This window comes from Hyperolius riggenbachi, chromosome 8 (assembly GCF_040937935.1).
Source record: "Hyperolius riggenbachi isolate aHypRig1 chromosome 8, aHypRig1.pri, whole genome shotgun sequence".
NCBI classification, from domain to species: domain Eukaryota; kingdom Metazoa; phylum Chordata; class Amphibia; order Anura; family Hyperoliidae; genus Hyperolius; species Hyperolius riggenbachi.
Window position 1 is genome coordinate 10,106,305 of NC_090653.1, and position 14,022 is coordinate 10,120,326.

The 14,022-nt window shown below is 47.2% G+C and overlaps 1 protein-coding gene across 2 annotated transcripts in view; it reads left to right on the forward strand.

Moving 5' to 3' along the window:
• The window catches only part of LOC137528026 (xaa-Pro aminopeptidase 2-like), a 124,793-nt gene that overhangs the window by 47,342 nt on the left and 63,429 nt on the right, over nucleotides 1-14,022 (forward strand). For both annotated transcript variants that reach the window (XM_068249247.1, XM_068249246.1), the window contains exon 5: nucleotides 13,801-13,905. In XM_068249247.1, the coding sequence (XP_068105348.1) occupies nucleotides 13,801-13,905 (105 nt within the window). The remainder of the gene's footprint in view (nucleotides 1-13,800; nucleotides 13,906-14,022) is intronic.

A 14,022-nucleotide genomic window follows, 5' to 3' on the forward strand; every position in this document is an offset into this window, starting at 1 on the left:
AGGGACTGGGAGCGACTTAGTCTTCTTGGGGCAGGCCAGGCAGCCAGTCACACGGCGTGCAGGCAGAGATGCTGTGTGTGCGGGGACTGACTTAGTCTTGGGGCGAGCAGCAGCCCTCCGGGATCCATGCCTCATTCATTTTGATAAAGGTGAGGTACTTAACACTTTTGTGACTTCTCTTCTCAGTGACAATGCCTCCAGCTGCGCTGAAGGTCCTTTCTAACAGGACGCTTGCGGCAGGGCAGGAGAGAAGTTGGATGGCAAATTGGGACAGCTCTGGCCACAGGTCAAGCCTGCGCACCCAGTAGTTCAAGGGTTCCTCATCGCTGTTCACAGCAGTGTCTACATCCACACTTAAGGCCCGGTAGTCGGCTACCTGCCGTTCCAGGCGTTGGTGGAGGGTGGATCCGGAAGGGCTACGGCGAGGCGTTGGACTAAAGCATGTCCGACATCACCATGAGATCGCTGGAGCGTCCTGTCTTTGACTGCGTGGACACGGGAGGAGGATTAGTGGCAGTGGTACCTTGCTGGCGTTGTGCTGTCACATCACCCTTAAAGGCATTGTAAAGCATAGTTGACAGGTGGTTCTGCATGTGCTGCATCCTTTCCACCTTCAGGTGAGTTGGTAACAGGTCCGCCACTTTGTGCCTGTACCGAGGGTCTAGTAGTGTGGCCACCCAGTACAGCTCATTCCCCTTGAGGTTTTTTATACGGGGGTCCCTCAACAGGCAGGAGAGCATAAAAGACGACATCTGCACAAAGTCGGATCCAGTACCCTCCTTCTCCTCTTGCTCTTCCTCAGTGACGTCACGTAAGTCAACCTCCTCCCCCCAGCCGCGAACAATACCACGGGAAGGTTGAGCAGCACAAGCCCCCGGCGACGCCTGCTGCGGGTGTTCTCCTGCCGCCGTCCCCTCCTCCTCCTCCTCCCCCAAAGAAACACCTTGCTCATCATCCTCTGAGTCTGACTCATCTTCTGCACACGACTTCTCTTCTTCCTCCTCCTCCCCCCTCTGTGCTGCCGCAGGTGTTGAGGAAACAGCTGGGTCTGATGAAAATTGGTCCCATGCCTGTTCCTGCCGTAACGGTTCCTGGTCACGCTTATTCGCAGCTTCATCCGCCACTCTACGCACAGCACGCTCCAAGAAGTAAGCATAGGGAATTAAGTCGCTGATGGTGCTTTCATTGCGGCTCACCAGGTTGGTCACCTCCTCAAACGGCCGCATGAGCCTGCATGCATTTCTCATCAGTGTCCAGTTGTCGGGCCAGAACATCCCCATCTTCCCAGACTGTTTCATTCTACTGTAGTTGTAGAGGTAGTGGGTCATGGCTTTCTTCTGTTCTAGCAGGCGGGAGAACATGAGCAGGGTCGAATTCCAGTGAGTCGGGCTATCGCAAATGAGGCGTCTCACCGGCATGTTTTTTTTCCGCTGAATTTCCGCAAAGCGTGCCATGGCTGTGTAAGACCGCCTCAAATGCCCACAGACCTTCCTGGCCTGCTTCAGGACATCCGCTAAGCCAGGGTACTTTGCCACAAATCTTTGAACAACTAGATTCATGACATGTGCCATGCAGGGTATGTGTGTCAGCTTCCCCATATGCAAAGCGGCAAGCAGATTGCTGCCGTTGTCGCACACCACGTTGCCTATCTCCAGGTGGTGCGGGGTCAGCCACTCATCCACCTGTTTCTTAAGAGCAGCCGGGAGAGCTGCTCCAGTGTGAGTCTCCGCTTTGAGACAAGACATGTCTAAGATGGCGTGACACCGTCGTACCTGGCATGCAGCATAGGCCCTGCGGAGCTGGGGCTGTGTAGCTGGAGAGGAGAACTGCCACTCAGCCAAGGAGGAGGAGGACAGCGAAGAGCATGTAGCAGGAGGAGAGGAGGTGGCAGGAGGCCTGCCTGCAAGCCGTGGAGGTGTCACAATTTGGTCCGCTGCGCCCTGCTTGCCATCGTTCACCACCAGGTTGACCCAATGGGCTGTGTACGTAATGTAGCGGCCCTGCCCGTGCTTGGCAGACCAGACATCCGTGGTCAGGTGTACCCTTGACCCAACGCTCTTCGCAAGAGATGACACCACTTGCCTCTCAACTTCACGGTGCAGTTGGGGTATGGCCTTTCTCGAAAAATAAGTGCGGCCTGGCATCTTCCACTGCGGTGTTCCGATGGCCACAAATTTACGAAAGGCCTCAGAGTCCACCAGCCGGTATGGTAACAGCTGGCGAGCTAACAGTTCCGCCACGCCAGCTGTCAGACGCCGGGCAAGGGGGTGACTGGCCGAAATTGGCTTCTTCCGCTCAAACATTTCCTTCACGGACACCTGACTGCTGCTGTGGGCAGAGGAGCAGGAACCGCTCAAGGGCAGAGGCGGAGTGGAGGAGGGTGCCTGTGAAGGTGGAAGGGAGAAAGCGGCAGATGCAGATGATGCACCTGAAGGAGGAAGAGGAGAAGGAGGGTGACTTTTCTTTTGTGTGCTGCTGCTGCTTTTGCTCAGGTGGCCATCCCATTGCTGTTTGTGCCTTTTCTCCAGGTGCCTTCGTAAGGCACTTGTCCCTACGTGAGTGTTGGCCTTTCCACGGCTCAATTTTTGTTGGCAGAGCGAACAGATGGCTTTGCTCCGATCTGAGGCACACACATTAAAAAATTTCCACACCGCTGAGCCACCCTGGGATGTGGGCACTATGGGGACCTCAGCAGCTGATGCTGAAGGGCAAGTTGGCTGGCTGTACATAGGTGGCGATACATGGTGCCGGACACTGCCACCAGCTGTTTCTGACAAAGAGCTGCCCCAGCTTCTTTCAGCAACTTCTCTCCTCCTACTACTCTCTGACTCCCCCTCTGAACTGTCCCCCTCTTCATCTCCTCTATTGGGAACATACAGAGGATCCCTATCATCGTCATCATCGTAATCATCCTGCCCGGCTTCGCTTGCCTCAGACAAATCCAAACATGCACCATCAGTAGATCCTTCATTCTCCTTACACGTTACATCCATAGTGTTGCCGCCTAACTCAGACATATGAGCTGGTGAAAATTCATCTGGCTGTAACAACAATGGCTGTGCATCAGTGATTTCAACACTAAATAATTCTTGCGAAGTGTCAAATGCAGCGGAAGTGGTGCTAGTAGTAGCGCTGGTGGCTGAGCAAGATGAGGTGTTCTGTGTCGCTAAATACTCAACCACGTCCTGACAATCTTGGGAGGTGATGGGACAGTCTTCTTCCGAGCACTGTACTGTGGGCCAGGTCCACACGAAATTACATTTACACGACCTCGCGCAGACCTGCCGGGTGGTCTTCCTCTGGCTCTGGCACTACCTCTTCCTCTACCTGTTTTGTCCATATCGGGTATGCACGGAGTGGTATATCACACTGCGTGCACTCACGTAGGTAGGTGGGTTCACTTAACTGCACAGGTATGCGCACTGATGCGGTGGGTTCACTGAACAGAACAGGTATACAGTGGCGGGTTCACAGAACAGGTATACAGTGGCAGGTTCACTGAACAGAACAGGTATGCAGTGGCGGGTTCACTGAACAGAACAGGTATGCAGTGGCGGGTTCACTGAACAGAACAGGTATGCAGTGGCGGGTTCACTGAACAGAACAGGTATGCAGTGGCGGGTTCACTGAACAGTACAGGTATACAGTGGCGGGTTCACAGAACAGGTATACAGTGGCAGGTTCACTGAACAGAACAGGTATGCAGTGGCGGGTTCACTGAACAGAACAGGTATACAGTGGCAGGTTCACTGAACACAACAGGTATGCAGTGGCGGGTTCACTGAACAGTACAGGTATACAGTGGCGAGTTCACAGAACAGGTATGCAGTGGCAGGTTCACTGAACAGAACAGGTATGCAGTGGCGGGTTCACTGAACAGTACAGGTATACAGTGGCGGGTTCACAGAACAGGTATGCAGTGGCAGGTTCACTGAACAGAACAGGTATGCAGTGGCGGGTTCACTGAACAGAACAGGTATGCAGTGGTGGGTTCACTGAACAGTACAGGTATACAGTGGCGGGTTCACAGAACAGGTATGCAGTGGCAGGTTCACTGAACAGAACAGGTATGCAGTGGCGGGTTCACTGAACAGGTATACAGTGGCGGGTTCACAGAACAGGTATGCAGTGGCAGGTTCACTGAACAGAACAGGTATGCAGTGGCGGGTTCACTGAACAGTACAGGTATACAGTGGCGGGTTCACAGAACAGGTATGCAGTGGCAGGTTCACTGAACAGAACAGGTATGCAGTGGTGGGTTCACTGAACAGTACAGGTATGCAGTGGCGGGTTCACTGAACAGTACAGGTATACAGTGGCGGGTTCACTGAACACAACAGGTATGCAGTGGCGGGTTCACTGAACAGAACAGGTATGCAGTGGCGGGTTCACTGAACAGTACAGGTATACAGTGGCGGGTTCACTGAACAGAACAGGTATACAGTAGCGGGTCCACTGAACAGAACAGGTATGCAGTGGCGGGTTCACTGAACAGTACAGGTATACAGTGGCGGGCTCACAGTACAGGTATACAGTGGCGGGCTCACAGAACAGGTATGCAGTGGCAGGTTCACTGAACAGGTATACAGTGGCGTGTTCACTGAACAGAACAGGTATACAGTGGCGGGTCCACTGAACAGAACAGGTATGCAGTGGCGGGTTCACAGAACAGGTATGCAGTGGCAGGTTCACTGAACACAACAGGTATGCAGTGGCGGGTTCACTGAACAGGTATACAGTGGCGGGTCCACTGAACAGAACAGGTATGCAGTGGCAGGTTCACTGAACACAACAGGTATGCAGTGGTGGGTTCACAGAACAGGTATGCAGTGGTGGGTTCACAGAACAGGTATGCAGTGGTGGGTTCACATAACAGGTATGTAGTGGTGGGTTCACTGAACAGGTATGCAGTGGCAGGTTCACTGAACAGGTATGCAGTGGTGGGTTCACTGAACAGGTATGCAGTGGTGGGTTCACTGAACAGGTATGCAGTGGTGGGTTCACAGTACAGGTATGCAGTGGTGGGTTCACAGAACAGGTATGCAGTGTTGGGTTCACTGAACAGGTATGCAGTGGTGTGTTCACAGTACAGGTATGCAGTGGTGGGTTCACAGAACAGGTATGCAGCCAGGAACAAGCTAAGCCTAACTAATCTTTCCCTATGAGAGACAGTCTGCAGCAGCTCGCCCTACTCTCACTAATGCAGGCACACGAGTGACCGTAATGGCCGCCGCTGCCTGCCTTATATAAGGGGGGTGGGGCTCCAGGGGCTAGTGTAGCCTAATTGGCTACACTGGGCCTGCTGACTGTGATGTAGAGGGTCAAGGTTGACCCTCCATGTGCATTATGGGGCGAACCGAACTTCCGCAAAGGTTCGCCTGCGGGACGCGAACCACGGAAGCCTGCGGGACGCGAACGCAAACCACGGAAGTTCGCATGGAACCGTTCGGCCCAACTCTAGCAGGGAGTAGCAATATGCTCTATGGAGTGCAGTAAGCAGAGTAACATGTCTCTGTGATTGAAAACCCTACATAACGTATGAATGGATTTACTCTCACAAAGTTGGCATTGTCAGTAGTAAGAATTTACATGTGTAGTTCCAGCCCTTCAGTGACAGGTCCTCTTTACTCTCACAGCAGTATTCTGACCTGCAGCTTATACATTTGTAGCCCCGCCCCTCAGTGACAGGTCCTCTTTACTCTCACAGCAGTATTCTGTTCTGCAGATTATACATGTGTAGCACCAGCCCCCCAGTGACAGGTCCTCTTTACTGTCACAGCAGTATTCTGTTCTGCAGCTTACACATGTGTAGCCCCACCCCTCAGTGACAGGTCCTCTTTGATGTCACAGCAGTATTCCGTTCTGCAGCTGAGAGCACAGGTGGTAAATCATTGCTGCACAATAAGAATGAATCTGCAGGTTTATGAAAGTAAATCTATGAAAACGTTCCAGTAAAACGTTATTTACGGCTGTTATATAAAAAAGAGTTACAGAACATTGAATGTGATTCCAGAGTTCATCTGCTGGTGTTATGATGACATCACTGACAAAACCATCAAAACCATCATAAACTCTGATAACAAACGTAGTAATATGTAGAGGTTACAAGCAGAAAAACAAACAGTAAGACAATTACACCAGATAGCCTGAGCTCATAACCACTACATTCTGTTCTGTACAAAAACAGACAGACAGACAGACAGATTTAAAAAATGCAGTTTTCTGTTTAGACACAAGATGTCCTCGTAGTGTTAATTTGCATTTGTTAGGTTTCCATGCTAAATTAGTCCCCTATAATTTCCTAGTGGTTGAGCCACCCTGAGCTGCTTGGTTACTCTGTTGTACTGGTCCAAGTCTTATCCCATACAGCCATATCATTCCCTGCCATGTACTGATGAGGATCAACAGTCCGAAACAGGCTGTCTACATGTGGGGTTGGTGTGGCTGTGTAATATTTAAAGTTATAGGCTTGCTATACACCAGCGGATCTGGATGCTTGTCTGGCTTCAGGGGGATAAAGAGATGATTTGCATATTCAGTAGAGGTGCATTGTGGGTAACCACAGTTGCTCAACTAAAGCTGAATTATCGCAAATACCTTCTGTTTTAAGTAGGCAAATCGCACCACGCTAAATTAGGGACTACGGTAATGGCGTAACTGAAAGCTGTCCAGTATGTATGTAGGTAGAAAGACTGAGGCCAATGCCTCTGGTTCTTCTGTATATTAGCACAATGAAATATCTCCGATGCAGTTGAAGTGCAGATTCTCAAGACTCTCAGCTTTGATTCAGTGGGGTGGAAGGATTCAGCGATCATCCACCATTGATGTCTTCTGTAGATGTTCAGGTCTTTTTTGCGTTGCTGAGTTCAATAGTGCTTTCTTGCTTTCTCAGGATGTACCAAACAGTAGATTTTGCCACCTGTATTGTAGCAATTTCTCGGATGGATTTTTTTATGTTTGGCTTCTTGCACTTGCATGGAGAGCTCTTTTAACCCGCATGTTGTCTGTTCACATTTTCCACATGCAAGCACCACACATCTAATCAACACCGGGCATTTTATCTGCTTAATTTATAATGACACACTGTAACCATGGACTTGCCCACACCTGCTTATGAAATAGCCTTTGAGTCAATTGTCCTATTACTTTTGTGCCTCTGAAATGACGGGATTGCATTAAAGCGGACCCAAACCAAACATTTTTTTAATTCAGAATATTTAGTTGCACCACTCTGACACATACAAAGTTAAATAAACACTCCTTCAAGCCTATGAGCATTTCAGTGCATGCTTTTCACCCTTCTCTTTTCATAGCTAGGGTTATACTGGGGGCAGCCATTAGCAATTCCTCCATTGCCGGACACCACCTACTCCACCAGTTTGCCGTATTTTGTCCCGGCAATTTGAAAGGAAGGGGAGGGGTTCCTCCAATAAATGTAAAATATTTTATATTTGTCATCATGCAGCTGAAAAAAGGCTGCTATTTATTATTATAACTAGCTGATTGCCCGGCGTTGCCCGGGTATGTATTTGGCTGGTGTCGGCTTCACCCACTCACTTTTTCTAACCCTAACACACAATTACTCAATGACCAAGTTTGTGAGCTTTGTGGTCTTTGGCATCAATCATTTGCATTGAAATGAAAAAATCTGATGGGCTGTTTGTGGCTCCACCCCCTTTTCTGAATTTGAACCCCAGTCACCCAATGACCAACTGTACCAGGTTTGAGGCCTGTGCCATTAACAGTGCAAGAATAGTAGCATTTAAATATTCCCTTGAAAAGCAATAGGTGAAGCTTTATTCACTTTTGTAGGCTCCACCCACTTTTCTGAATATTAATCTCATTCACTGAGTGTCCAACTGTGCAAAGTTTAAGAACCTTGCCATTAATAGTGTAAGAATAGCTGCAGTTTATATTTTCCCAGTGAAATTTGTATTTGTCTCCACCCACTGATGACCCAGCGTTGCCCGGGTATGTATTTGACTGGTGTTGGTTCTGCCCACTTTTTCTAACCCTAACGCACAAACACTCAATGACCAAGTTTGTGATCTTTGGGGTCTTTAGCATCAATAATTTGTATATTCCCATAGAAATTAAACTAATCAGATTGGCTGTTTGTGGCTGCGCCCCTCTCCAGCATTTGAACCCCAGTCACTCAATGACCAACTGTAGCAGGTTTGAGGCATCTGCTGTTACCAGTGTAAAAATGGCAGCAATTTAAATATTCCCCTTGAAAATCAACAGGTGAATTTTGATTGGCTATTATAGGCTCCACCCACTTCTGTGAATATTAATCTCAGTCACCCAGTGACCATCTGGGCAAAATTTGGGAACCCTGCCATAAACAGTGTAAAAAGGACTGCAGTCTACATTTTCCCAGTGAAATTTGTGTTTAGCTCTGCCCACTTTTTGTAACTTTGACACACAGTCACTACTCAATGACCAAGTTTGTGAGCTTTTGGGTTCCTGGCATCAAAATTGTGTGAATGGAAGCAGTTTATCCAGAAAAGCAAATCTGATTGGCTGTTTGTGGCTCCGGCCCTTTAGTGAATTTGAACCCCAGTCACTTGATGACCGACTGTAGCAGGTTTGAGGCCTCTGCCATCAACAGTGTAAGAATTACAGCACTTTCAATATTCCCCTTGAAAATCAATAGGTGAATTTTGATTGGCTCTTGTAGACTCCACCTACTTTCTGAATATTAATCCTAGTCCCCCAGTGACCAACTGTGTCAAGTTTGAGAACCCTGCCATTAACAGTGTAAGAATAGCTGCAATGTATACTTTCCCATGTAAAAAGTTAGTTGTTTTTGGCTCTGCCCACTATTTCTAATCTTGACATACAGTCACTCAATGACCAAGTTTATGAGCTGTGGGGTCTTTGGCATCAATTAGTTGCATTTTACCATTGAAATGAAACAAATCTGATTGGCTGTTTTTGGCCCGCTCCCTTTTCAGAATTTAAACCCCAGTCTCCCAGTGACTGACTGTACCAGAATTGAGGCCTCTGCCATTAAGAGTGTATGAATGGCAGGAATATAAATATTCACCTTGAAAATCAAAAGGTGAATTTTGATTGGCTGCTGTAGGCTCCACCCACTTTCCTGAATATTAGTCCCAGTCACCCAGTGGCCAACTGTGTCAAATTTGAGAACCCTGCCAATAACAGAATGGCTGAAATCAATGTAAAAAATCTGATTGGCTGTTTGTGGCTCCACCCCCTTTAGTGAATTTGGACCCCAGTCACCCAATAGCTGACTGTATCAGGTTTGAGGCCTCTGCCATTAACAGTGTAAGAATGGTAGCAATGTAAATATTCCCCTTGAAAATCAATAGGTGAATTTTGATTGGCTGTTTTAGGCTCCACCCACATTTCTGAATATTAATCCCAGTCACCTAGTGGCCAATTGTGCCAAGTTTGAAAACCCTGCGAGTGTAAGAATGGCTGCAGTTTAGATTTTCCCATTTAAAATGAATGGCTGAAATTTAATTGGCTGTTTTATGCTCCGCCCACTTTTTCTGGATTTGTAACCTCGGTCACCAAGTGACCACCTGTGCCAAGTGTGACCACCTATGCCAAGTTTGGGAACCCTGCCATGTAAACAATTAAGTTGGTGGCGCCGCCCACTTTTTCTAACCTTGACATACAGTCACTCAATTATCAAGTTTATCAGCTTTGGGGTCCATGGTATCAATTCCTATTGAAAAATAAACAAATCTGATTGGCTGTTTGTGGCTCCGCCCCCTTACTGAATTTGAACCCTAGTGACCAACTGTACCAGGTTTGAGGCATCTGCTATTAACAGTATAAGAATGGTAGCAGCTTAAATATTCCCTTTGAAAATCGAAAGGTGAATTTTTATTGGCTGTTGTAGGCTCCACCTACCTTCCAAAACCTTAAAGAGAACCCGAGGTGGCATTGCATTATGTTAGTGGGGCACAGAGGCTGGTTGGGCACACTAACACCAGCCTCTGTTGCCCCATCGTGTGCCTCAAAGACCCCCCTGCTCGCCGCTATACCCCCGCAGTGCTGGCGACACGCAGCGTGTCGCCAGCACAATGTTTACCCTAGCGCTGTCTGTCAGCGCCGCTCCCCCGCCTCCTCCGCATCGCCGCTACCCGCCCTCGTCCCTTCCCTCCAATCAGCGGGAGGGAAGGGACGAGGGCGGGTAGCGGCGATGCAGAGGAGGCGGCGGAGCGGCGCTGACAGACAGCGCTAGGGTAAACATTGTGCTGGCGACACGCTGCGTGTCGCCAGCACTGCGGGGGTATAGCGGCGAGCAGGGGGGTCTTTGAGGCACACGATGGGGCAACAGAGGCTGGTGTTAGTGTGCCCAACCAGCCTCTGTGCCCCACTAACATAATGCAATGCCACCTCGGGTTCTCTTTAATCTCATTCACCCAGTGCCCAACTGTGCAAAGTTTGAGAACCCTGCCAATAACGGTGTAAGAATGGCTGCAGTTTATATTTTCCCAGTAAAAGCTGTTTTTGGCTCCGCCCATTTTTTGTAACCTGGACACTCAATGACCAAGTTTGTGAGCTTTTACGTTCCTGGCATCAAAAATGTGTAAATAGAAGCAGTTTATCCACCAAGGAAATCTGATTGGCTGTTTTTGACCCCGCCCCTTTAGTGAATTTGGACCCCAGTCACCCAAAGACTGACTGTAGCAAGTTTGAAGCCTCTGCCATTAACAGTGTAAGAATGGCAGCAATTTAAATATTCCACTTGAAAATAAATAGGTGAATTTTGTTTGGCTGTTGTAGGCTCCACCCACTTATTGTAACCTGGACACACAGTCACTCAATGACCAAGTTTGTGAGCTTTTAGGTCCCCGGCATCAAAAATGTGTGAATAGAAGCAGTTTATCCACCAAGGAAATCTGATTGGCTGTTTTTGACCCCGCCCCTTTAGTGAATTTGGACCCCAGTCACCCAAAGACTGACTGTAGCAAGTTTGAAGCCTCTGCCATTAACAGTGTAAGAATGGCAGCAATTTAAATATTCCCCTTGAAAATCAATAGGTGAATTTTGATTGGCTGTTGTAGGCTCCACCCACTTTCCTGAATATTAATCCCAGTCACCCAGTGACCAAGTGTGCCAAGTTTGAAAACCCTGCGAGTGTAAGAATGGCTGCAGTTTAGATTTTCCCATTTAAAATGAATAGCTGAAATTTAATTGGCTGTTTTATGCTCCGCCCACTTTTTCTGGATTTGTAACCTCGGTCACCAAGTGACCACCTGTGCCAAGTGTGGGGACTCTGGCTTGATTACTGTGAGAATGGCAGCCTTTTCCATTTTTTCCATTGACATGAATGGGTGAAATCTGATTTGCTGTTTGTAGCTCCGCCCAGGTGTGCAGGGGGGGCGCGAGACCCCCAGAACATATCATCCCAGGTAGTAAGGCATCTGCATACCAAGTTTCGTTCAAATCGGTCAAGCCATTTTTGCGTGATCGCGGCACATACACACACACACACACACACACATACACACACACACACATACATACATACATCCGATTTTATATATATAGATTTAGAAAACAGATTTTATTTCTGAAATCTTGTATTTTTAATTTGGGTCCACTTTAAGGCCTCTTTTCCACGGGCAGTTGAACTGTGTGCTCAGTATTGTAAGCAGTGACCAGGCAGCAGCGAGCAGTTTCCAGGCAGCAGTGAGCAGTTACCAGTCAGCAGTGGCCAGTTGTGAGAGTTTGAGAGACATTTATCTGCTTATAAATTATTATTATCAACTGTCGGTGGAAAAGAGGTCTAAAAATGCTTTAGTTCTCTCACATTTTTATGCAATCATTTTGTTCACCTCTTTGTGAACGTCTGCACTTCAACTGCATCTGGGTTGTTTCATTTAAAATTCATTGCGGTAATGTACAGAACTAAAATTAGAAAAAAATAATTGTCTCTGTCCAAATATTTATGGACCCAACTATATAATCTCCCCCTTAAAGGGACTCCGAGCACCTCTCATGGGCATGCCATTAAGCCAGACGACTTTTCCTACAAAGTCGTGCTATGAACCCTCTGCAGGAGCCTCTTGCAATGGCCATGCGTGTCACTTCCTCTTCCTGCTTCATTCAGTGATGCACTTCTCTAACAGAGAAGACAGGGGTGACCCGGAAGTTATAACATAGCCAAGATGGCAGCTGGAATTTTTAAATTGAAATCGAACAAAAGCTATTTGGTGTAGAACGGCGATTCAGGCATCAAATGAAAGAGGAGAGAACAAGCTACAGAAAGGTATGCATCTCTAAGTACTTTGCAGTACTGGTCGGAGTCTTAAAGGCATGTCCATGAGAGGAGCTCGGAGTCCCTTTAAAGCTTGTCATAGCTTGGGGGGAGGTGGGGTTGGAATTTACGGTTCTATAAATTAGAGATGTTTGGATAGGATAGCAACGATAGATAGATGTGAAGGTTAGTGTAATGCGAGGTACACACCATACAATTTTCTGGCAGATTTGCCTGCCAGATCAATTATATCCAACATGTCCGATCTGAATTTCGATTGATTTTCTGATCCTTTTTTGATCGATTTTCATAGAACTGAATGAAAATTGATAACAAAAAAAGATAAAAAAAATGATCGGAAAATCAAAAAATCGGTTGAAATTCAGATCGAACATGTTGCAAATAATTGATCTGGCAGGTAAATCTGACAGAAAATTGTAAGGTGTGTGTGTGTGTGTGTGTGTGTGTGTGTGTGTGTGTGTGTGTGTGTGTGTGTGTGTGTGTGTACAGTGTGTGTGTACGTGTGTGTGTGTGTGTGTGTGTGTGTGTGTGTGTGTGTGTGTGTGTGTGTGTGTGTGTGTGTGTGTGTGTGTGTGTGTGTGTGTGTGTGTGTGTGTGTGTGTGTGTGTGTGTGTGTGTGTGTGTGTGTGTGTGTGTGTGTGTGTGTGTGTATATAGGATATGTGATGGTAGGATATTGGTAGTCACTGATATTCTTCTATCAGGTAAATGCGCGCCCATTCTAACTCGCTGCTTTTTTAAACATATGCTGCATTATATGAGGTCATACCACTAGGGGGGTACCACCTGCCACTAGACAATATTTTATGTCATCAGGATATTTTCCCTTCAGATTTATTTTGCAATGGCTTGTATAAACTAATGCAAATTGCAACATTTTTTATTTAAGGCCTCCTTTCCACGGACTGTTGAGCTGTGTGCTCAGCAAGCAGTTACCAGGCAGCAGTGAGCAGTTATCATGCAGCAACAAGCAGTTACCAGGCACCAGTGAGCAGTTGAGAGAGTTTGAGAGGCATTTCACTGCCTATCAACAGTTCTTGGAAAGGAGGCCTTAAGAGGCCCTGTAGCGACATATAGTAGAACACAGTGAATCATTTAGGATGCCCACTTTTATGGTAATTATCCTGGTTTCAAATGTTTCAATAAAATGCCTTTGATAATAAGTTTGATAGTATTTTGTCACTACTTGTTGGTACTTTTTCCATTGCAATGTCCTGAAAAGCTATTTTAAATCGAAGTTGAAAAATGATCTCCTAGGAGTAAACTCCGGAGAAAAAGTTAATTGCATATGGGCCCAGAGGTGTTGTTTCTACTGACTTTAGAACACACAATAAGCAAACATTCTGCAGTGATGCACCTGACAGGACTTAAAGATGTCGCCACCCGTGGTGCATAAATCAGGGTTAGGATAGATTTTATAATGGGCAAATACTGACTAATTTTATAAACGAATATTGTAAAAAAAAAATAATAAGCAATTCCCTCCTTTTGGTTGAGTTTCCCTTTAAATCGTTTAAATGTATGTGTTTGTCATTTTAGGTGAGGCAGTGGTCACCATGACGAGAGCCGCCGTGTTTACTGACAGCAGGTATTGGACGCAGGCGGAGCGCCAGATGGACTGTAACTGGGAGCTGCAGAAATCTGGTCAGTCAGTGCTACTACAACCATTCTGATAATGCATAAAATGCTGACATTCTGTTAGCCTGGGCATTGAGTATAAGCTATGTACACCCCTCCAGATAATATACAGGCGCTCCAGGC